This window comes from Pocillopora damicornis, chromosome 10 (assembly GCF_964200805.1).
Source record: "Pocillopora damicornis chromosome 10, jaPocDami1.2, whole genome shotgun sequence".
Taxonomy (NCBI): Eukaryota; Metazoa; Cnidaria; class Anthozoa; order Scleractinia; family Pocilloporidae; genus Pocillopora; species Pocillopora damicornis.
In genome coordinates, this window is record NC_142679.1 from 6,232,434 (window position 1) to 6,255,390 (window position 22,957).

Below are 22,957 nucleotides of genomic sequence, written 5' to 3' on the forward strand. Positions count from 1 at the left end.
TATTCACATAAACAAAGTTTATTAGACGGCCAAATTTATATACATTACACATTTTTTTGTAACCACTTAAAAGGAAAGAAAAAACGTTTCGTTTTTCTTCACTCGATACTGGAATAGCTTCGAGCTTAAAGTGATTTCAACAAGGTAACCATAGCGACGCTATGTCGCTTCGCAACGCATCCAGCCAAAATCGCGGGCTCATTAAGGAGTGTTCTGGGCTTCAAACCATAATGGTGGACACCAAAAGATCGGGAGTTCGAAGAGAACTAAAAAGACCTCCACCTGTTTGCAGCATAAGTAGTGATAATCAAACTGAGTTTCTGCCAATATCACATTCTTTGTTTTTGGATCCTTAAAAGAGTACAACAATCCCTTACAAGTCTTACAATGATCTTACACTCCGTTTCCCTTGGTTGCTGGCTGGAAACGCTGACATCAACCATCGCGGGGCAAAATGAAGAAGTATATATACAATGGTTTCCAGGGTAGACCCTTGCCATATACCTTCTAATGGATCCTTGTAAGTTCTTCAACAACTTTCACGAGATCTTCCACAGTACACTCTTTCTTCATACCACTACCATCATCAATCTGTTGACAAGGAGAAATTGAACCAATATGCACAAGACGGTTCTCTCCTGAAGAAGGCTAAGGTCAAATTTTAACAAATGCCAGGTAGTCCATATACCAGTTTCTTTAGGAGTACTGTGTGATAGTGTACTCTGATTGACCAGGTAAGTGTAGTCCTGAGAAGGACTGTTGTCGGTAGTAGTGACAGACGTTTCGACAACCTGAGCGGAAGTCATCATCACCGTCAAGTCAATAGTTGTTGTCAGTCGAAAGTCAGCTTCGTTGTAAACTGATTGGTCAGTTTAGCCATGATGTAATGGGCTGTAAGACTCGAGGGGCGTAAGTCGGTCGTGATTGGTCAGTTTCGTTCCGTCGGTAAAGTTAGGTCGTTCTATTCAGTTCGTCTATGATGGTGATGTCGTGAAGAGGAGTACCATATTTCTAACCCCCCCCCCCCAAAGGGAAGCTAATCCATCGCATGTTAAGGGCAGAGGGGGAGGGGGGGGCCCCCGGTAGTCGGTTAAAATTGTTCCCTCCCAATTATATTCTAACACTTAGAAGACACACTTCCACTTACTGCCTTAAAATTTCATTAGTCGCACATATTCTTTCTGTGCTTAAAACTCTTTCAAAGAAAATTTTTTTCGGTGTGGACAAAACGTATGTAAAAATATCAGCAGCACCCAGCAATGCCTGACAAAACTTACTTGTAGTCCCGAGGCTACCTCCTCCATACTGGACCGCGGTAGGTCTAGGAAACTTTCGATTAAATCTCCGTCCACGAAGCCGGTGGCAGGCTCAACTCTCCGTTCGTTGGAAAAACAGCGCCAAGTAAGAAGTAGTAAAGGAAGCAATGCCTATCTTTAATGTTTTCTTTTTTTTTGAACACCAACAGTGATAAAATCATATCTAATTCTTATTGAATATGTAGATATAATACTCAACAATGATGCAAACGCTCCCACAAGAGCTGGGTGACTACACAACTGCAGCTTAACATGGAGAAACTGAGAGTGCTGCTGCTCCCTTAAAATCAGGGAATGCACGTCCCTAACATGTTAAACCCAGCAGGTTTCTCTAACACTTACTCAAAATCGACAGAACTGAGTAACGTCTGCGCATGTCAGAAATACGCCTTCATACGACATAGCAACTGTATGTATCAATTAATTTGGTGGTGATTTTAAAAATGTTGAATGCCTTCATATCCTTTATCCACTGAAACCGCTCTATACAAACTTAAACAGACTTCCACTAAGAACCACCCAGCTTGCATATCGACGTCATTCTTGCCCAACCTACATAAAAAATTTACCATAACCTCTCTGCTTGCGTCTTAACTTAGGTAGAAAACCAGCTCCCTTTAGCAATGATTCAAAATTCCGCCATCTTAGTCTGATATTGCTATAATTTGCAGCGTGAGTCCACGAAATTCCTGACATGCGTCGATGTTTTTCAGCTGTGTCCTAACGGCCATGTTCTGGTTAGAAGTTATTTCTGGGTATCAAGCATCGGAAACAGGTGTAAAGGATATAAGCTGTGGTCAATCTTTCCGACGCTCTTGATAACTTTGCTGAGTTTCCCTTGGACTTGCGTCAAAAAGGCACTCAGTTCCTGAGGTAATTGAGCGACGATTCCTGTGTGTTTACATCACAGACATATCAAATGATTAGAATGGTAAAGAGAACATCGCCCTCTGACATTGCGATGGATGAAGCCTGAAAGGGACGCTGGGATATTTACGAGGTCCCAGGTCTGAGTCAAACTCAAATATCTCGGAACTTCCTTAGGCTTCGACCCAGATAAGGGGGAGAAAATTTAATTCAATTCGCGCAAACTCCTCGTAAACGATATAAAGGAAGCATGTGAAATAGTAATCGTTCAAGCGCCCGTTTTTAACCGTAACGTACGACACCGGTACAACCTCCTCAAATCTTAAGTGAAAATCGCAAATCTGAACCTGGTTTAAAATTCTTTAACTGACAGGATCTGAACTGAAATTGTCTCTCCTGGCTGCTAAAAAATTTCCTTAACTTAAAAATGAGACTTTGGTATCATATCAAAAGCACCCTCAAGCTGATTCATTGTCTATACTCATCACTATTTTGCAGGATAGTGCCTTAGTAATGTTTGGAGAAGTTCCAGGTTAATCAACTCTGGAAATGAGAGGGTTACCCTGGAAAAGGAACGGTCAAGAAAACAAATTCTCACCAATTGTTCCATTGACGGTTCCAAAAAGGACGCAGCCTTGGAAAGGGGTCGACGCTTCACCAGGATGTTCCATGACAAGAGAACCTTTGTGAGGGTGAATGAAACAAATTTTGTCAGTACGTTAAAATAATTTTTTCAATTTTTTGTGACCAAAAGCGGTGTGCAAAAAGGGCCAGCCACTTTGTCTCTTTAGTCCCTACCAGGATAGGTGTAAACTCACCGTGTCTAAAGACGTTAACAAACTCGCCAAGATGAAACTGCCCAGCCTCCTGAAGATACGATCTGTCATCATCAGCTGCGGAGCCGCTGTCCTTTTGGCAGGTGAACAGGTTAAAAGAGTTTTCAGCCCCAAGGAACGTATCATCGTCTAGGATCTCTACTGCTGTCATCCAGTTTGGACTATAGTCATGCGCAATCTGATCACGAAAAAACGAGACTCGTGAAGTAAGCTTTTACACGAACGACATCGACGAGCTCTTATGGACGCAAAACGTGTTCTATCATAAATAAAAATAAGCTTTGGTCTGAATGCATCTCAATATGCCAATTCCGACTTACCTTTGGCCAACTTCTCGATAACAAGGCCTAGTGTTCACCAATTTGTATGAAAATTAGTTTAATTTGTACGTGAATGAAAATTTATAATCATGAGAGGACGAGCACCAGGACTCGCTTTGAAAAAAAAAAGGGCCAAAGGTAATTCGGAAATGGGCTATTAATTGTCATAATCACACAAGAAGTAAAAATAAAAAGGTAAATTTAGCTGCCTGGTTAAGTACAAGATAACGGTAGCCAGCAACTCTCAATATTAAATTTTGTTCTGCATCTGATTGGTTGAAGAGGTGACGCGGGTCTCCTAGACCAATCACAGATTGCAGTAAGAAATCAATGCAATCTAGAATTGATTTCAACGCTTAACTGAAAACTGTTCAACCAGTGCGTGACACAAGAAAACATGTCACATATGTATAGTTTCAGGAAGCAAAGCACTAAATGAATGAAATAGGTTCTTATTACACGAACTCTTACCAAAAAAATTTGATTATCATAATACGAACGCTATTCCTATTCCTTGATAATCTAAAGCACGTTGATGTTATCAGTCACCTCTTCTAGACTTCCCTCCATTGCTTTGTAAGTTAACAGCGTCATGGATCTCATTAAGTCACCCACCTGAAAATAAAAAAAAAAGAAAATACTTTGAAACTAGAACAACGAAAGGAACGAAGACAATTTACAGTTAACCTTTAGTGAACTAGTCAAAATTTTAATTGGGATTTTCTTCGAAACGGAGCTTGATTCATGTTCTGCAGGGTGATTAAAAACCCTTATTACTGCTATGAGTACAGTAACACCTAATGCTGCTTTACCAACTTACCAAAATAAAATCCCCTTTAGACTTGAGATACAAAGCCAAGATGTTGTTCAAAAAGCTGCATTCCACACGTAATTCTTTGTCAGCCGTCCACTCGTATATACTGACCTGTTGAAACGAGTAAAATTACTGGCTGCGTACCTAAAGGACATCCACAGTCTCATCTCAAGTAACCATACTAGAGCCAGGCTGTAGTTCACATAACTTCAATACTTGGTGTCAATTTTTGATTCCGAATGCACTCCTTAATGAAAAGAAAAGGAGGGGCGGGGGGAGGAGAAGGGAGAATGGAGGAAGGAAGGGGGGAGAGAGAGGGGGAAAGGGGGGGGGAGAGAGGGGGGAAGGGAGGAGAGGGTTATGGAGGAAGGGGGAGGGAGTGCGTATGGGAACGAGAAAGAGAAAACGTTTGGTTTGATACATGAGTTCTCGTCAGCTAACCGTGCTGTTAATGCCGGCCAAGACTTTTCCGTTAAATTCCACCAGTGAGTACACGGCACCTTTGACTTCTTTATCAGCGACTTGGACAAGTTTACCTTGAAAACAAAAACAAAAAAATACATTCAAATTATCGAAGGCTTTGATGGTGTTCTTAAAAGTACTTTGAAACTGCCTTTCAATCAAAAAAAAAAAAAAAAATCTGACAAACTGACTAACAGACTAACTGGTTAATTGACTTTCGAAAACCATCATCACCTTCCAAGAGCTGAAATAAAATCAAACGTCCCGTCTTTGGCTCAGCTTCCTCGGGGAAGACATACGCAGTGCCAACGCAGTAATACGTATTGGACGTTCCACTCGAGTAGGAGCTGTTGGGGTCACCAGATAGCGTGCAAGAGATCAGGCTTGTAGCACACTCATGATCTTGAAGATCATGAGCATGAGTCACTGATGAGAGGAGAACAAAGATAAACTTTCATATGTGAAAATTGTCACGAACTTTCTCCCTGAAGGAAAACGTGGGTGATTCACCCCCATTTATACCTGAAGTGCTTTTGAATTGATTTAGGAAGAAAATAGGTTTTAAAACTCCCAATAACCGCTTTTTGGTCATACTGGCGGCATCAAGGGTCTAAACACGTACTCTTAGATGGGGTGAAGAATCTTAAAAACCGTGCAACACGAGAAATAATAAAAACAAAGTTGCTCATGGAATAATATTCATACACAGAGAACGCCAAAACCAAAGAGCAAACCAAATGAGAAAAAATCTATCAACGAAGAACAAAAACAGAAAACAAAAGAATATAGAAAATTATTCACATAAATATTCGAACAAAGAACAATTTCCTGCCGCCAGCCCTTCATGGAGAAACAAGTGGCCCTAAGTGTTTCTTGAAGAAGTCATTACCTTCAAATGTGTGTTGGTCAATGATCAACAAACTGCTTCTCTCCACCTCGTCACCAAATGTTATGCCGTCTGCCACACCCCTACCACCGGCTGAACTTCCGGCGGAAGTGCCCGGCATGCCTGCTGACACACTAGTCGTTATGTTCTGAGCCATAGTGCTCGCGCTGGGGTGGAGGGGTCGAGTTGTATTTGACGCCGGATCCAGGACCTCTACTCGCATTGAGATTACACCAAATGTTTGCGTGGACTCTTGGTAAGCAATACGCCTGAAGAAAACACAAGCAGTACGTGATGGATGGTGCCCCCCAAGGATACGATAAACAAGCTTGCATATCAGAGAACCTAGTTAGTTTCCGAGCCATGTTTGATTTCCGTAAATCGGCACCTTGGGAAATGCATAGAAAACAGTATGAAGAATGTGTATATTGATGTTTGAGCGTAAAGGGTTCAGATCAAACCACTATTATCGAAATACGCACAGACGACAGAACATTGATACAAGCTGGATTACAAGCCAGATATACCGATTTAATTTGATGTAAAGGAAAGGTAAGGTTCACCCTCTGACAGCCACGAGGGTCAGAGTAGCGTTCGTCTTTTCCTTTCATGATCTGCAGTCATTTTTTCACAAGATGCTTCTTCCGCAAAAGAGGATTGTGACCACCTTTAGGAATTCCTCGCTACATTTTGATAGCACATACATCACCCTTCACCCTTAACTACCAGCAGTGATTAACATGTAACTTCTCCTTATAATATCCATACATTATCCAGCAAACAAGTAACGAGAATACTCAAACATATCAGGAAGGAGTTGTTATCTTGATCTAACACCAAATTCTTGTAACTAATTTACATGAGAATGTTTAGCAGCTAGGGGGGAGAATAGTCAATCACATCTTAAAAGTTGAAGGTTTAAGCTCGCTGTACTATACCTGGGTGTTTCTCCCAATGGAACAGTCCGAATGTGAAGTTTTTGGATTTCATCAATTGTTCCTATTGTTAACGCTCCTTCGCTAGCCACAGCAAGACTATGAAGCAGAGGAAAGAACTCTCAAAATTTCTGCATCGAAATACCCCATTAAAACATAACAATTTATTACAAACCACAGAGCATCATTAAAGAGGGGGAGGGGGAGTGCAGGGAGGCCAGGCATCCCTCAGGGGACCTCTCTTATATCCGACACTCCTCAATGCAGTTCAAATGAAGAAAACTTTTAAGGGAAGCAGCGTGCAGAATGCCTGGACATCATTAATTCTTCATAAGCACTGAAGCGGGAAATTTGAATGCGATCGCACCTTGAAAGCCCAGAATAAGAGAGAACGAGCGCAGCACTGTTGATGAAACTCGCTTTCTTGATTGTCAGAAGAAATAAGTGAGAAACCCAAGGACGTGTTTTTTAAGAGGAAGAGTTTATCTTTAATGAAAGCTTATCAAGAGGAAGTTTAGGAAAGTATAAGGACTATTCCAAAACCTTTGAAAATGACAAAAAAAAAAGGACATTTTTAGTATGAAGGCCGATTTCAAAAGCGATTTTTTAAAAACTCAGTCCAGCTTCCAAAAAACCCAGGAACGGGAAATGGGAACGGGAAGATGGATCTCTCCTGAAACGGAAACTTTTAAGAGCTTATGCTACGCGGAAATCCACTATAACAGTTGTCAATTGAACCAATGTAAATCTAGACGAGAATCTATACCTGTCTGGGAATCCCTCGGAGTTCAGTGGACACATATAATTCACCTCCTGATGGCGGAATATGAGATCAGCATTAAAACAGCGCAAGAAGGAATAATAGTTCTGAGTCTAACCATATTTTGTAAAGAAACTTTCATGCATGGTCAAGCTTTAAGTAAAAAATCTCATTCTGAGATTGACGTGCAAAAACACTTTTGTTACATACAACACATATTTCATTTCGGAGATTTCAGCACGTTTTCAGCTTCAGATTCTTTGCCAACCCTCATGATACGCGAGTAATTAACTCTTTCGCTGCGATCGTTTGATTTTACCCTAGGACATAGGATCCACGATGCGTAGAACTCTGAAGGTTCCTGTTTATAGCACATGTATCGTAGTGTAATAAGCAGACCATACACAAACCTTTAGATTAACGTTGGAGAACACAAGTTTGTGATTACTGGAATAGATCACTGTGGGCCGATCAGAGCAGGCGAACACATTTGTTGTGGACAGTGACTTGAATGTTCTAAGCATTGTAGGCTGTGTGCCGAGGGTTACTTTCTTCCTCTCAGACAAAGATCCTACAAAAGCCAAATAACTAAATAAACATTGCGTGTGTAAAACGCTTTATATGTATGTGTCTGAATTAGGAAAAAAAAGAATTCCCAGGAGAAAACTCATTCATTAAATGATAGTGGTACTCCTGCCCCAAAAGAGCCCAAAAGTCTCCTTTTCTAGACGTGGCCAAAAGTCACGTCCAACCCTTTGGGTAAATAAAAAAAAAACCAAAAAATCCAAAAACAAATTAACTGGCACTGGCAATAATAGTGCTGGTAGACAAGAATTTTTCGAAGTTAATGTCATTTTTCAGATCGATAACCTCCACGACCCTGATAACCAACTACCTCAACAATAGCAGCGACAATTTTAGGATCGAGCGCACGCTTCGAAACCACTACAGAAATGTAAATCTCTTAAGGTAAGACAAGCATCCATCATTTGTAAAGGTGTGTACCCTCATACGAAGGAACGCACCCCCTCCTCCCCCTCCCCCCCAAGCGCCCTCCTCGAGCCATGAACCGCTCTTTAGAGTAAGTATGCAGGGCTCCAAGTTCCCTCTCTCAAATTCAAAAACTCGCCTTTTGGCGTCCTACAACTGTAAATGGTCGCCATAGCAAAAAAAATATCGTCATATCAATGAAGAACTCTTTATGTTGTATTATTGGCGTAAGTGCGTATTGGCGTATGTACGTATAATTCTCTCTTTCAAACCTGTCTTTGGATATTCGCCAAAATTTTAGTCGTCAAATGTTTTTACTCGCCATGGCGACCCAAACGGTCGCAACTTGGAGCGCTGGTATGTTATGGTGCATTAAGCCGGAATTTGGAGCAAAGAAAAAGATTGTAATGAAAAAATAAAATAAATTGCTGAGCCTTAAGCCGGCTACGTTATAATCTTAAATGGGAAATGGAGCGTGTATTATTTGGATACAGGAACAAAAAACTCAAAATCTGCAATATTTATCTGTACTGCCACTTACGAATACATAAAAACACAAACGGCGCATGAAAACCTAAAGAGTAAATAAATGTTATGACCTGGGTACCCAAAATAACCGAAGAGTCAAACTAGTTGGGTGCCCATAAACCTCAGTTAAGACCAAACACCTTCAACAGTGTGTATTAAGTACGAATGGATTATGTACAAAAGACATTTATATCACTGAAAAAATGAAGATGATTCCATAAATACCAGTGTTTGGATCCATGGTGAAGTAAAATAAGGTTCCATCTCCCAAAGCACAGAGAAGGTAATGAATACCCTCAAAAGATGTCTTGAGTATGGAGCGAGGAATTATTTCTGAAAGATAAATCATTTAAAATTAATCAGTGTGAACTGTTAGTTAACAAGACCCCTGGAAGCGTTGACGTGGAATGTGTTGGTCGTTATCTACGGCCACTCTGATTTTACGAGTAAAATAATAAATTCATGCCTAACTCTTTGAAGATCAGAAATGAAATCGGAAAATAAAGACAACAACAACAAAGAAAAGAACACAGGATATCATGTGCAGTCACCTATCCCAGTAGTAACCCCAGCCAACAGGGCACGAGAAACACAAGCGCGTGGCTAGTTTCCATATCTGACTTGGACGACACTCAAACGAATTTTAACGTAGTCTAACACAGGCGTTTCACGTAACACAGAACGACGAACGGTTTTTAAAAATGACTAATTTGAAATCCAATTCTCACCTCCTCCCAGCATTTCAACAAACAGTTGTTCACAGCCTGGCAGTTTTAGAACTCTCACTGAAATGTCCGTCCACAGTCCTACTGCTACTAACTGAGCTCTGGTGTCAGAATCATCTGTGAAAACAATAATAAGAAAACAATGTTAGAGCCGCCGATAACATGGAGAAAGTTTTTTACTAGGTCATCTGTCTGAGAAAGAAACTTTGGATCAATGCCAGTCTCGAGCAACTCCGCACCTACCACCCCTCCCCTAACCCAAATCAACCCTGACTGAGACTAAATAGGTCAATTTAAATGCACACTTAAGACTAATGATTAAGCCTGGTATTCATGAGAGAGGTCCATTGAAGACGATTTTTAATGTTGATAATTCAATTTCCAAAAGCCAGTGGCTCTGGTCAAAAAGCCATAAACCAATTAATTCAAACTATCAACATATACTTTTAAAAAATCCTTACAAGTTGGTGTGATATCCAGACAAGCAACTTCGTGTTCAAGTGTTGTGTGGCTGAAAGAAAAAAAAAAGATCAGCGGAACCAGCTGATATGCAGGGCAACTTTTTCATCACAATGGCCCTGTGGTTACCAACATACATGTACATATAGCTCTGAAAGTCTCCTGGGATCCCTGCATCAACTAAGAAAGAGGAGCTATGGCAGGATTGCAGTCAGCTAGTCCACCATTACATTTAGCCACCAAATTTCTGCTACCTTCTCTCGATCTACGAAGGGTTTCGAATCGCCATACAATGCTTTGCAAACCTCTTTAGGTATGCAGATGACGGACCGTCGGCTGTCTGTCGGCTGCTTGTAGGCCAACAGGAGTGCTTAAAACTGTTGGCCGACAGTCAACCGTCAGTCCACTGACAACTGACCGACTGCCAACCACATGTTGGCCAACAGGTGTACTTAATACTATTGGCCGACAATCGGCCGTCAGTTGACCGATTTCTAGGAGTTGTTCTTTTCAATTACCGTGAAAGAAGAAATACTAACAGAAAATAGATGAGGACTGTACATGTATGAATCACCTGATCAGATTAAGGTTTCCTGCAATTATCTCCAGATAATACAATTCACAACCCACGGCCAGCACAAGCTGTCCAGAGTTGCACGCACAGACACTGATGTTTTTGCCACCAGGATGTCGCCATTCACTGAATAAAAAAATTTAGTGAGCCATTAGTCATCAAATAATCTTTACTTCTTGACGTATTTGTCTCCTTTGCGCTAACTGAGGACATCATAACTTCGATAAATAAATAAACAAAGGAATTGGAATACAAATTACCAAAATTAAGATTACCAACATATGAGAGCCCCATGAGTTAGGATATTTCTATTAACAAGGCAAATTGGGGCAGAAACCGCTGAGAAATAATCGTGTTGAGTGACAGACAGGACGAAAAGTCAGTTCAATTACCAAGGAATGATGGATACGTGTACTAAATACATCTCTCAGTTGGTACCTGCGCAATTATTGGTCAATTAAGCAGGCCGTATTTCACTGTACGGCCCGCTAGATTCAAAAGTTTGTTTGAGTTGAAATCTTGCCTCTCTATGGCTCGCGCGCTCTCATGCTTGGGCCATAAGACCAAGTAGAAAAAAAATCTTGATCGGTTACATTAACTAAGGACCTTGAATTCAGTTAGGAAGTGGTATGCGTAGAAGTACAGAAGTTATGGCATCATAGCTTCTGTCAAACTCAAACAGCCATTGATATTGGGAACAAGAATACTGTTCAATGTGCACAGTTCTGTTCAACGTAATATACTCTTTGTAGGGTTTTACTATTCGACACTGTGTGTTAAGTAGATTATTACTATATTTATTTTTGTATTAAGAATGGATTTCAACTACTCCTTGCTGTTGCTGCGTACCAAACAAGTTCCCTGGTCTCACAATTCACAAGACGCACTGACAATGTTGTAACCTGCAAGGAAAAATAGACACGTCAATATGATAAAACTCTAGAATCTGCAGAGGTTCCTATTTTGAATCCCAGCACTTGACAACTTAATTATAATGCTTTTTAAGAGAAAATCAAAAGCAAAGCAGTAATTAGTCATCAGCTGCATAGCAATTAATGCTTGCAGTATGCAGCTGTTTCAAGATAGGTTGTCAAAAAAAGGGACATATTCAGCGCATATCAAAATCTCAAAAGTTAATTTGGGTATCCAGTAATCAATGCATTTCAATAAGTCAAATAAATAAAGAAATTCATCAAACCTGCAAAGCCTCGTTCCTATAGCAACATTTTCTCAGATTTCCCTGAAATCTAGAGGTCTTTGAGCTGTGACCTGAAAACTACCCTCAGTACCTTTTGGGGTTGTCATATGTAATTTAACCCTCCATTTTTTAATTTTTCAACAACCTTTCTTGAAAAAGCTGCGCACAGTATCTTGCAGTTGTACAGGTCATGCCATTTATACATTATACTTCTATTAACAATAAGAACTTGAATTCAACTAAACAGCTGGTGTTAATATCAAAGTCATAAAAACCCCTGATAAATTATTCTCTTGTCAAGCACGTGTACCGATATTGACCTCTTCATTCCAAGATCTAAAGATCAATTATCTTCAGCGTCGGTAATACATTTCTTTTTATTTGAGCTCCCAGAATTTGGTGTTAAATCAAGCAATATCCTCTGATTAATATTATCTCTCTTCCCAGCACATTTCTACATAAAAATGTAGAGGTATTGTGGGGAAAATCCCTCTTTGGTCATTCCTGGGAAAGAAGGATTCAAGTTGAAGACACACCTGGATGATTTGATCTCCTGAAACATTTCCACAAAAGTATGTCTGTTGATCATCATCAAAACCTGGAATCTCTGTCTCTTCAACTTCTTCGCCAGCAAGGGCTAAAATTCTGTGAAAAATTCAATTGAATTAAATTGATAAAAATAATGAATAAATGAAGTGAAATATTTTATCTTAATGGCATTAAAATGGGAACAAAAATTCCTTGGTCAGCATCATTTTAGCCTGCAGTAGGCAGGCCTTCATTGTTAGTTTGAGTGTTTCTTCACCTGTGAGTAAGTTTCCTCTGATGTCCTGATATAAACTGCACAATGCATTTACATGTACATGTACATATGTGGAGAACATTTAAAAAGCTAGTAAAAATTTCTTTGCTATCAAACCACAGCCTGAAAAACCAATTACTGTACCTGCTCTGGCCAACAAAAGATAGGAGCAGCGCATCATCAAAGTTTTTGGCTGTCTTTTGTAATCTTAGGGGCCAGATACCTAAAGTATCAAAAGAACAAAGTACATGCATGTGTAAAAGACACATATTAAGCAATAGAAGCAGTAGGGTAGCCTGTGTGAGATGTCTTGTCAAATGCATGTTGGAAATAGGGAATTTGCAGAATAATCAATTCAATTTGTAATTGTGCCTTTGCTCTGATGAAGGGCTTATGATCAAAATGTGAAAACTCTTTACGGTGGCCAATTTAGACTATCAAGTCAGTTGATAAAACCTTGTAGTCTTGCTATACCTGCTACTGACACAGCATCACAGTGTCTTTGGAAAAATACCCCACCAACACAGTACTGCAGTTTCTTAGCTAATAAAAAATGATGCATTTCTGATGGGCTGAAAAGGAGTGCATTTTCATGTAACATGAATGCAAAGTTGTAACATGAGTGCAAAGTTGTAACACAAATGCAAAGTACAAATAGCTTGAATTCACGCTGTCAAAATTTGTCTGTCCTGACTTTTTGTGATTTTTTTCATTTACATTATAGGTAAGAAAAAATTGGATTTCCCTTGCAATTTGTTGTAATAACATGTATTTTCAAAGACTACACATTGCACTCACCTGTAATTTTGTTGTCTTTGAATAATTCACTTGTGCTTATCAACAGCAAATTGTGCTCAAAATCATGTTATTCCCTACACAAATGTACCCTCTTTACACCTCATTATTAGTTTTCCTGAATAAAAATGAATCACTAACCCATAATGCCAACGAGGTCTGATATGGTGGCATGCTCATGAATACCAATCCCATTCCTTATTATTCTTAATGAGCCTTCCTTCAGTGCACCAGAACATGTCACCAGCTGTGTGAAATAGAAAGGAATGATAGGAAAAGGAAAAATTCACCACTGGAACAAGTTTTACATTTATTTAGAACATTGAAATTGTGTATACTGTCTCTCGAGGTTCAAACTTTTCTTTTTAACAAAATTTCAAACCACTTTAATTTTTTACAAAATCATTAAAATAAATTATGGTTTTTAGGTCTTTGTAATCATGTCCTAGATCTTTCAGGGCAAAAGTTCACTGTTCAAGGAGGTATCAAAATGTCCTGTTACTGACTTATGGAAGGCACATTTCAATCTATCATGTTTGTTTCTGATGTGAATGGCTGTTACAATGATGAAGGACAGCAGCTTGAAATGAAAATTAAAAACAAGATTGGCCCATCAACCTTGAGTTTGCATGTCTTTGAAAAGTAAATTGTGTTAAAGCATGCTTCTCATCTGTCAGGCTGAGGTTGTTATTCACAAAGAAGGTAAAAATTTATACTTGATAGAATCTACCTGTCCCTGTCCTTGTCTTTCCAAGTCAACTACCACCATGTCTACAATAGGACCCAGGTTGGTGAATGTCTCCATCACATGAACATGTGAGCCATTCTCATTTGTTTCTGTGTTGAGCTAATAAAAAGGAATAAAAGGTACAATCAGGAAAATATTTGAATTCACCATATCCAGATCTCAGCAGTTTCATGTTCGAGCACCCTACATGACCACTACAGGTATCTATGGTACAAAAATCTGTGAATCTGAGGTTTGAGCACTCATCAGAGGGTTTTTCTTCCTATCTGTCACACTTGTGTAGCAACCTTATTAATGCTCTGACTAACTCACTGACTGACTGACTCACTCACTCACTCACTCACTCACTGGATGACTGACTGACTGACTGATTGGCTGACCAACTGACTGGCTGGCTGGCTGACTGGCTCTCTGGCTGGCTAATTGACTGGCTGACTGACCAACCAACTGACTGATGCTTAGATCACTTTTTTGAATGGCATACTAGCTGATGCCATTGCAACAATTGCATTACACATGTATATGTACCTTAACAAGTTGTGAGTCTCCCATTGCTGAACCAATAAATACCACACCATTGTCCAAGTATGTGAGACAGAGTGCAATAGTAGTCTAAATAAAACAAAAACTGTGTCAGTAACAAATCTTAGAAGCATCCTATTGGGGAAAGGGTGGGGCAGAGAGGGAAGAGTGAGGAGGGATATAACCCAAAGAGAACAGTAAAAACTCCCATGTAAGAATCTAAAATTTAAGAACCTCTTGGGCTAAAGTTTCCCAGTAAAGCACCCCTCTTATATGAGCCATTCAAGCCTAAAATCTCAATACAGGTTCTTATTTTTAGAATGTAGTGTTTGTTCAAATTTGATACAGTACATCGCATGCAATACAAAAAGGTAACAAAAACTAGCCTAGTGTTATAAGACCACAGTACTGTACTGTAAATATATCTATAGTTGTGAAACATATCCAACTGTGTGTACAAGTTAACCATGTAAAGCAGGGCACTATGAGGCTAGCGTACAGTGCAGTGTTACACCCAAACCCACAAAAACAAGTTGTTTCTTTTTTAAAAAAAATTGAGAAGGTGATTAAGAACCTTGGTAGCCTAATTTCGCTGCAAATCACATTATCACATTTATATATTAAGAACCCGTAGAGGCTAACTTGAAAAAAACAAGGTTCTTTCATGCAGGTTTTTACAGTATTCCTGCATAGGAGGTCTCTTACTATGACAAGCTGAGGGTTTTCAACTGAATAGGCAAGAAGGGAAGCCTTACAGTATGAAGTCCCTTTTTCCAGCACAGGATTCACTTAAGTATTTGTGAGTTCTCTTACAAAATATTTGGAAGTATGAACATGTACTACAAAGAAGTTATTAGTAAGCCAACATTTATTTCAAGTGGAGTAACAAAACAGAATTCCCTGAGTGGTACCTCTCCAAGAAGCTCCAGTTTCAGATCCTTCACTTCAATGTTACCATCCATCAGTTCCTGCCTCTCCAGCAGTAACATAAAAAGTCGACCATTCATGTCACCCAAGAGATACCTTGAACCATTAGCATCAATCTTCCCATAGCATGTTATGGTGCTTTGCTGAAAAAAAATAAGAGGGTTGCATCTCGACATTAAACCTATGAATTTGTGTGTCTCATTGTGTACTGTGGACATGATTTATAACCTGTTTACATGGAGGTGGGGGATACCAGGTAAGTGAGGTAGTGTGCCTAACCTGTATTCAAAAAACAGCCCATGTTTACCTAAAATCGTACAACCATGGGATCCCATGGTGAAATTTCTTGAGGTTGTGCTTGTGAATGTAACATGAACATGATCCAAGCTACGTGGGTTACCTCACCTTGAGAGGTTTATGTAGCAAACTGAGACCCAGTCTGACAGGGTTACCCTGCCATGCAGCAGACCAGGCAACCCACCCAGGCAGGTTACACCAACTATCGTGTAACAATGATCAAGATAAAATAAGAGATTATATGGAAAGGCAGGTTACTCCATCTAGGCAGGTTACCACACCTATGTTGAGGTCCTCACCTCCATGTAGACAGGCCCTTAGAGTATGTAATGACCAGTGGGTATGTTTACTGTTTAGTAAATACCTTCAGAGCTGGTGGAGCAATTGCATGATAATTGGCCCCTTTATGGTATGTTATTGATTCCTGTCCAATGATAAGTGCCCCTCCAAGAGGTTCTGGAACTGAACAAATTTGTAATGTTAATCATTATAACAACACTCAGGGCTGTAATCTAGGGGAGCCTACAGTGTATGTGCCACTGGTGACTAAATTTTTGCCTTTGTGCAACTTGTATAACCTTGGTAGAGCACTGCACTGGTATTCACAGAGGTCATGGGTTCAAATCCCGTACAGGCCTGAATTTTTTCAGGCCCCATTTTCACTACTGCTCAAGTAGTGTTCATTACTGTGAAGATCACTTTCATATTCATGTCTTCATCCGTAGTTCACATGTATGATTTTCATATATTCACAGAGCTTCACCCTAGATTTCTGAGAGAGGAGCCCTGAGGCATTCAGAGATTCTCCTAATAAAGAATGTCTATCACTACATCTGTAAATACCTGCAATAACTCTTGAAGCCTCCACCTCCACATTGTCTTGCTTCCAAGGGCCCTTGCTGAACTCTTTATCACGCAGTACAATCTCATAAGTTTTTACATGGCGTCCATGAGGATCCTGTCATACAGGCAAACATGTACAAATGAGATAATTTTAAATGTTAAGCCAAAACTAACATTACTTATGATTCTAAATGTATGTGATAACTGCAATAGAGAACAATAGAAAAAAATACAAACATTTCATTTGGAAGTGTCAAACAGCTGAATGACTTTGTACACCAAGAGTTAATTATCAATAATTAAAAGTGGGTCAATTAAGGCAGAGCTCTGACAGAGCTCTGACAGAGCTCAGAAACCACATCAGAGCCACTGACCTCTCTCTTCAGGCCAATTGTATAGCTTCCCTTTTATAAAAGCTTTTAAGAGGCAGGGCAAAAGGCAGGGTCTCAGGCTTTGAAAACGAGATCTCTAAGGCACCTAGTGTTCCATTTAAGAGAATATCTTTTACAATTTTATTTTTAATTTTCAGAGTCAAACTTGTCTTTTGGATGAAGAAGAGTTTATGAAAATGATACATGTACAAATGTTGACAACAACAACAACACTTGATTTTGAAAGCTACTCGCCTCATAAATGAAAACAATTGTGGGAACCTGACAGCCATGTAGAAATGCAATGTCAATCACATGCAGCTCTTCAAGCCTAGAATACAAAAGTGATACATTGAGCCTTTAATTTCCAGAAGTGGTTAACACGTAATTTCTCCCTATAATATCCATTCTTATCCCACAATCAGGTTATGAGAATATTCAGACTCATCACATAGAAGTTGTTATCTTGTTCTTACACCAATTTCTTGTGACTAATTCAAAAGGGAATGTAGGGAAGATTAACAATCAGATCGTGGGAGTTTATAATGGTAATTGAAATGAGTGGAGTGCAATTTGGGCTGAAATCATATGTGTGATTTCAAAATTGAATGAGCGCGCAGCGCGAGTTCAATTTGAAATCACAAGTATAATTTCAGACCAAAATTGCACAACATAAAGTTCAATTACCGCTTTATTACATCCATTTTGAAATCGCCCAAATACAGGACTTCAAATATTTTGTTACTACAATACTGAGCCAGTTTCAAATTAAATTCATCCACTTTTTGGGAGGAAAAAAATAAGAGTTTTGGAAACAAAAGTTGTAAAATTTGCCACATGACACTTCATATCTTTCATCTTCCTGCAATTTGATCGGTTACTTTAAACAAGCCTTGAAGTCTGATTGGTTGTTTTGTTTTTAGTGTAGCCTCCTCATAAAGCAAAAAATGGTGCAATTTGTGAATAAATTGCACCAATTAGAGTCAATCAGATTACAGGACCACCAGTGATTTCAAAATGGGTGTAATAAAAGGATTAATCAAACCTATCACAAAATTCTAAAACATGATCACTTATCACCAGCCCAATTTGAGCACCAATAGGACAGTGTACGTGTCATAGTTGTAACTGGACAGTGTAATAAGACAGTTAAAGGGACAGTTCACATGTTGTGCCTGTGTAAGTGGACAGAACACATCACATGTGCACAGTTGTCTTGCATTTTTCAGAGTTCACTGTTGTTTTTTTAATGGAAACTTATAACCAGTGTCTAGTTTCTTTCTTAATTTTTCTCATAGCTTTGATTAATTGGTAACAGGATTTCGTGTTGTCCAATTCTGTCTGTGATCATAATCATGATTAACAAATCGGACTCGTGCTTTGCAGTCATCCGATTTTGTTAATCACTCAATGTATGATTACAGACACAATTGGATGACACAAAGTCTTGTTACTATTATTAATCATGACATGGATACAGTATAATGAAGCCAAAACAGAGGAACTAGGCTCTCTAATCTACACACCTACAGTAATGCTAATCAGGTTGAATACATTTTGACTGGGTATCGTGAAATCAAAACCAAAGAAATCACAACACTATACTAAAGCTAGGTAAATCAACACAAGCAACATTCTCAAGTGTGAAACTCATTACCATCCAAGTCTGGTTTGGTTTAACCCTTCAACCCCACAGAGTGATAAGCATCCTACAATATCACCCCTGAATCAAACATTAAGTTCATGAGAATGAACAAAGTGACTGCAAACTCAAAAAACTCCTTTTTAATAAAAAAATTATCTTCATAGGTACCAGATGAAACATATAGAAATCAGAGAGAACTTGCATGTTCTGACTTTAAGGTGTAAAGGGTTACATTTTGCATCTAATTGGTTGACAGGTGGCTCAGGTTTTCCAAACCAATCACAGAGCCATGAAAATCAAAATCATTTAATTTGCAATAATTCCTAGATTTCTTTCAACAAAAAATAGAAAAATTACTCTTAGACTAACATTTAATATTTTTTCCAGTTGTTGGTGTTCAGATAGAGGAATACAAACCTAGTTTGTACTCAGAAGATTTTCAAGATATCCTGAGTTGAAGAGGCCCTGGATAAAATTGCTAACAAACATTCTCACACAAAATCTCTCATTGGTGGTGCATTGACACCACCAGTGTGAATTCCCAAGAGGTCTGAAATATCTGTTGTTTAAGAAAGTAGGACTCCACCTAATATTGTTAAATACCATTAGAGAGAAAAGACTGATATAGCCACACCCTAAAAAAAAGATCAACAAGCCTGACCTGATGTTGAATGCTTTTAGTTCTTTGTTTGAATCCAGTTCCAGAGGAATCACCTTAAAAAGTCCATCATAAAGCCGAAGACCGATCATCCGTGACTCAGGGTCTATGATACCAATCAAACCAGTGTCGGATGGTCTGCCAATTCTGTCCTGATGAAGCAAAACATAAACAGCAAATTTTGCTTCACAGGAGTCATTGAGGAGTTCTGCAAACCCCAAAACTGTTACTCCTTTGCACAGTGACCAAAATAGTCATAAGCTAGAGTCCTTCATGGAGCTATTAAGTAGATTTGCCAACAAAGAGTGAGATTTTTGACTGCATAGTCATCAATTGTGACCCCACGGGCATCACATTCTGGGGTGGTGTGTGTGGGGGGGGGAGGGTATTTAAGCATAATCCCAAAGGGAAGTGTGAAAAAATTAACTGGCTAAGACTTTAATCCCTCTACTGTAAGCCTTCATGGACAGTGTTCAACTCTGACGCTTGCTCCATTGGCCAGGGCAAGCCAAATATCTCTGTAACCAACCCAACAAACAACTCTTAGACTTGCCCAATCAGAATTTTTTTGGGACTAATATTTTGCGGAACGGCCTGATTTGCAACCAAGAGAGTGACTAGTAATATGATGTAGTGATCGTAAACACGATGCAGAATTAAACTACCTTACATCTCTTTGCCACTTCATCATATTCACTGAAAAGGATTCCTGATGATCACTTAGTTGAAATTAGAATACATAATTCATTTAAAGAAATTTTCCCAATTGTGGTTGATCTGGTTGTAAAGTATTTACTAAGTTACCACTCAAGTGACAAGTGAACGCCAAATTATCAGATATAACAGTTTGTTACAAGTTTTTAATTATCATCATTTGTGGACAAAACTTCATGTCAACTACAATACAAGATTAAAGGAGGTAAGTTTCTAAAGAAACTGTGGTACTGTGTTGGTGGGAGAGTATAACAGGTAATTTAATATTAATAACTGAGTTGAAAACATAAATTGGCCACTGTAAAGAGTTTAAAGGCCGACATTTTGAGCATTAGCCCTTCATCAGAGTGATTGTGAAGGGCTAACACTCAAAACGTCAGCCTTAAAACACTTTACGGTGGCCAATTTACGGTTTCAACTCAGTTGTTAACACTAAATTACCTGTTATAATACAAGATTGTCTTGAGGGTTATATCAGTAGTATTAACATTTTATTTATTTAGTTATTTTTTTTAACAAGCCTCTTTTGAGTTTTCATTTGGGAATGCAGCAACCAAAATAAACCATGAGGAACCAAAAAACCAAACCTTGTTGACCAAAGGAAAAATTAGCCAAATCATCTTTTTTTTTCTTTTTTAAATCACTTTCACCATGGAGGTGCAGGACACACAACAGAGTGAGGCTTCAAATTAAGTGTGCCCTTAACCCTTTAACTCTCATGAGTGACCAAGACAGAATTTCTCCTTACAATATCGTTATAATATCAACCAGTTAAGTGATGAGAATAAAGAAAAAAAATCAATTTAGGGATAATTGGTTGATCCAATTCTAAATTCTCTGAACTAACATTATAAGAATTGTATGGTTGACAGTAAGGAGAACTACAAATTTGACCTGGGAGTTGAAGGGTTAAGACGGGCACTGTGTGAAAAAGTGTCAAGAACACAACGCATTGTCCCAGCCAGGTCTCAAACCCAGGCTTCTAGACCCAGATTCCAATGCATTGACCATTAGACCACTGTCAAACACTGTGTGGAGAGAGTCCTTGTTATATGGTAAGCAAACAGAATAACCTAACGGTGGCTCTGCACCATAATTTTAGGTTGCTTGAGAGTGTGTAAAGTGAGTTCAAAAGGAATAAGAAATACATTGTATCTAGAAACTAAGAGAGTTCATTCTATAGGTACTGAAAACTAATGCAGCAGTTTACTAACTCAGAACCAACAGTTTAAATCAGAAAACTTAAATGCAGAAGAAATAGTAGTTTCAGCATAAGGTGTAAGATTGCATTCATTTGCACGAGTCTCACATTCAAAACAAGAGATTTAAGAGCTCTGCACTTAATATGATCAAAGTCTTTCAACAGAGATACAATGTATAGATATATTTACCTGAACATCCCCACAAGCCCTGGTAACAACATCTCCAGACTCTGACTTGTAACTTAGTATAAACACCCTGTACCTTGCCGTTAAAATAAATAACAAATCCTGAGGTTCATTCTAGAAAAAAATTAAAAAACAAGAAAGAATAAGACCAATGTAAAGCTTACTGTAATTTACAAATTGAAGCAAAAAGAAATGAAAATCTGTTATTTGCCTAATAGAAATATGTAATTTGCGAAATAGAAATCTGTAATTTGTGATAGAAATCTTTAATTTACAACAAAGAAATCTGTAATTTTCAAAAAAGAAATCTGTACTATACCAAATGGAAATCTTGAATAGTTCTGTTTCACAAAATACAGTCTCACACTGAAGACATTATTAGCCTAGAGAAAGCAATGACCTGCCAATTGGCTAGCTACACTCTTAAAATATGTTTAAGTCGCATGTTGAGCATTTGACCCCAAAAAGTGACCAGCATCTAAATTCCCCCAACAATATGACCCCTGAATCACACATTAAGGTCTAAGAATATGAGAAATAATCAGCGACTTAAGAGGCCCTTGATTGTTAAACAAACTCTCCAAGCCAGCACCTTAGGAAATATATGAGGAAAAGTAAGGAGAATATGCATACTGATGTTTGGTGTGAAGGGTTGATCTTTGAAAGCTCAAAGTTCAAACAGATGATTGGGTTCATAGAGAAAAGTATCTTTCCTTGCATTCATGGGGTTTTATTTCTAGAGATAATAAAATACTATTACAGCAAGAAAAAGGAATATTTTTGTTAAAAAAACAGCTTAAAGTAGAATGTAACTGTAAGTCTGTGTTACATTTTAAATTGCATTTCTCGCTTTCTTGGCCTACTACTTCATATATGCCTTCCTAGAAAAAAACATATCCCAAACAAAACAAGTAATATTTAAATTTAACCGAAACTCTTTTTACTGTCATTTTTACGGGGGTAGGGGCATGTAGGCTACAACTTAATTTAAAAAAAGAGAGAACAGGCAGCTCGATCTCATTAAATTAGAGCTTATCTCATAAATTAATTTCACTATCATAATTTTACTTATAGTATGAAGCTCACATGCACATGGCAAGGGACTTTCCATTACAAAATAATCGCCACAACCATGCAAACAAACATAGTTTCGGACACTGTAAGCGACGTTCCAGGACTCACCGGAGGTCTGAACAGTTCCATAACAGAAATTCGTCCATATATTCCGATGTCAAGATGCGGTCTCAGGCCTTCTGGTGTCACAACATGGATCTCTAGGCGAGTGTTTTTTGCAATGATCAAATTAAGGTCATCTGGGGCTGTAAAATTACCAACTACAGCAGCATTAACGGCCGTTGGCTTATGAGCCGTCACTACATAGTTATGAGCCATGTTATCACCGTAAAAGGTAAATAAGAAGGGGTTTTTGCCTCTACAGAACGGCGGAAACTGCAATGTAGCTGGAATCAAATATTCTGAAAACCGCGAAAAGTATACCGCGAGCCGAGCTCAGGGTAATTTGGCTCCTTGTCAGCGGTATATCTATTTGTACATATATGTTTCCCTACACCACATAC

At 38.8% G+C, this 22,957-nt stretch overlaps 1 protein-coding gene across 1 annotated transcript; it reads right to left on the reverse strand.

The window, feature by feature from the left end:
* Positions 1-2: 2 nt before the first annotated feature.
* LOC113684911 (DNA damage-binding protein 1) lies at positions 3-22,896 on the reverse strand. The gene is made up of 30 exons (XM_027202330.2): positions 22,563-22,896; positions 21,384-21,494; positions 19,282-19,430; positions 17,231-17,306; positions 16,605-16,719; positions 16,126-16,223; positions 15,449-15,607; positions 14,544-14,627; positions 13,998-14,114; positions 13,409-13,514; positions 12,617-12,695; positions 12,207-12,315; positions 11,322-11,374; positions 10,473-10,598; positions 9,901-9,950; positions 9,443-9,556; positions 8,940-9,047; positions 7,607-7,767; positions 7,203-7,249; positions 6,440-6,535; positions 5,505-5,770; positions 4,850-5,041; positions 4,595-4,689; positions 4,160-4,264; positions 3,889-3,954; positions 3,002-3,197; positions 2,782-2,865; positions 2,105-2,207; positions 1,278-1,401; positions 3-591 (listed from the first exon to the last, which is right to left on the reverse strand). Exons 1-30 carry the CDS (start codon positions 22,770-22,772, stop codon positions 508-510), a joined length of 3,483 nt encoding a protein of 1,160 aa, XP_027058131.2. The 5' UTR covers positions 22,773-22,896; the 3' UTR covers positions 3-507.
* Between the last annotated feature and the right edge of the window lie 61 nt (positions 22,897-22,957).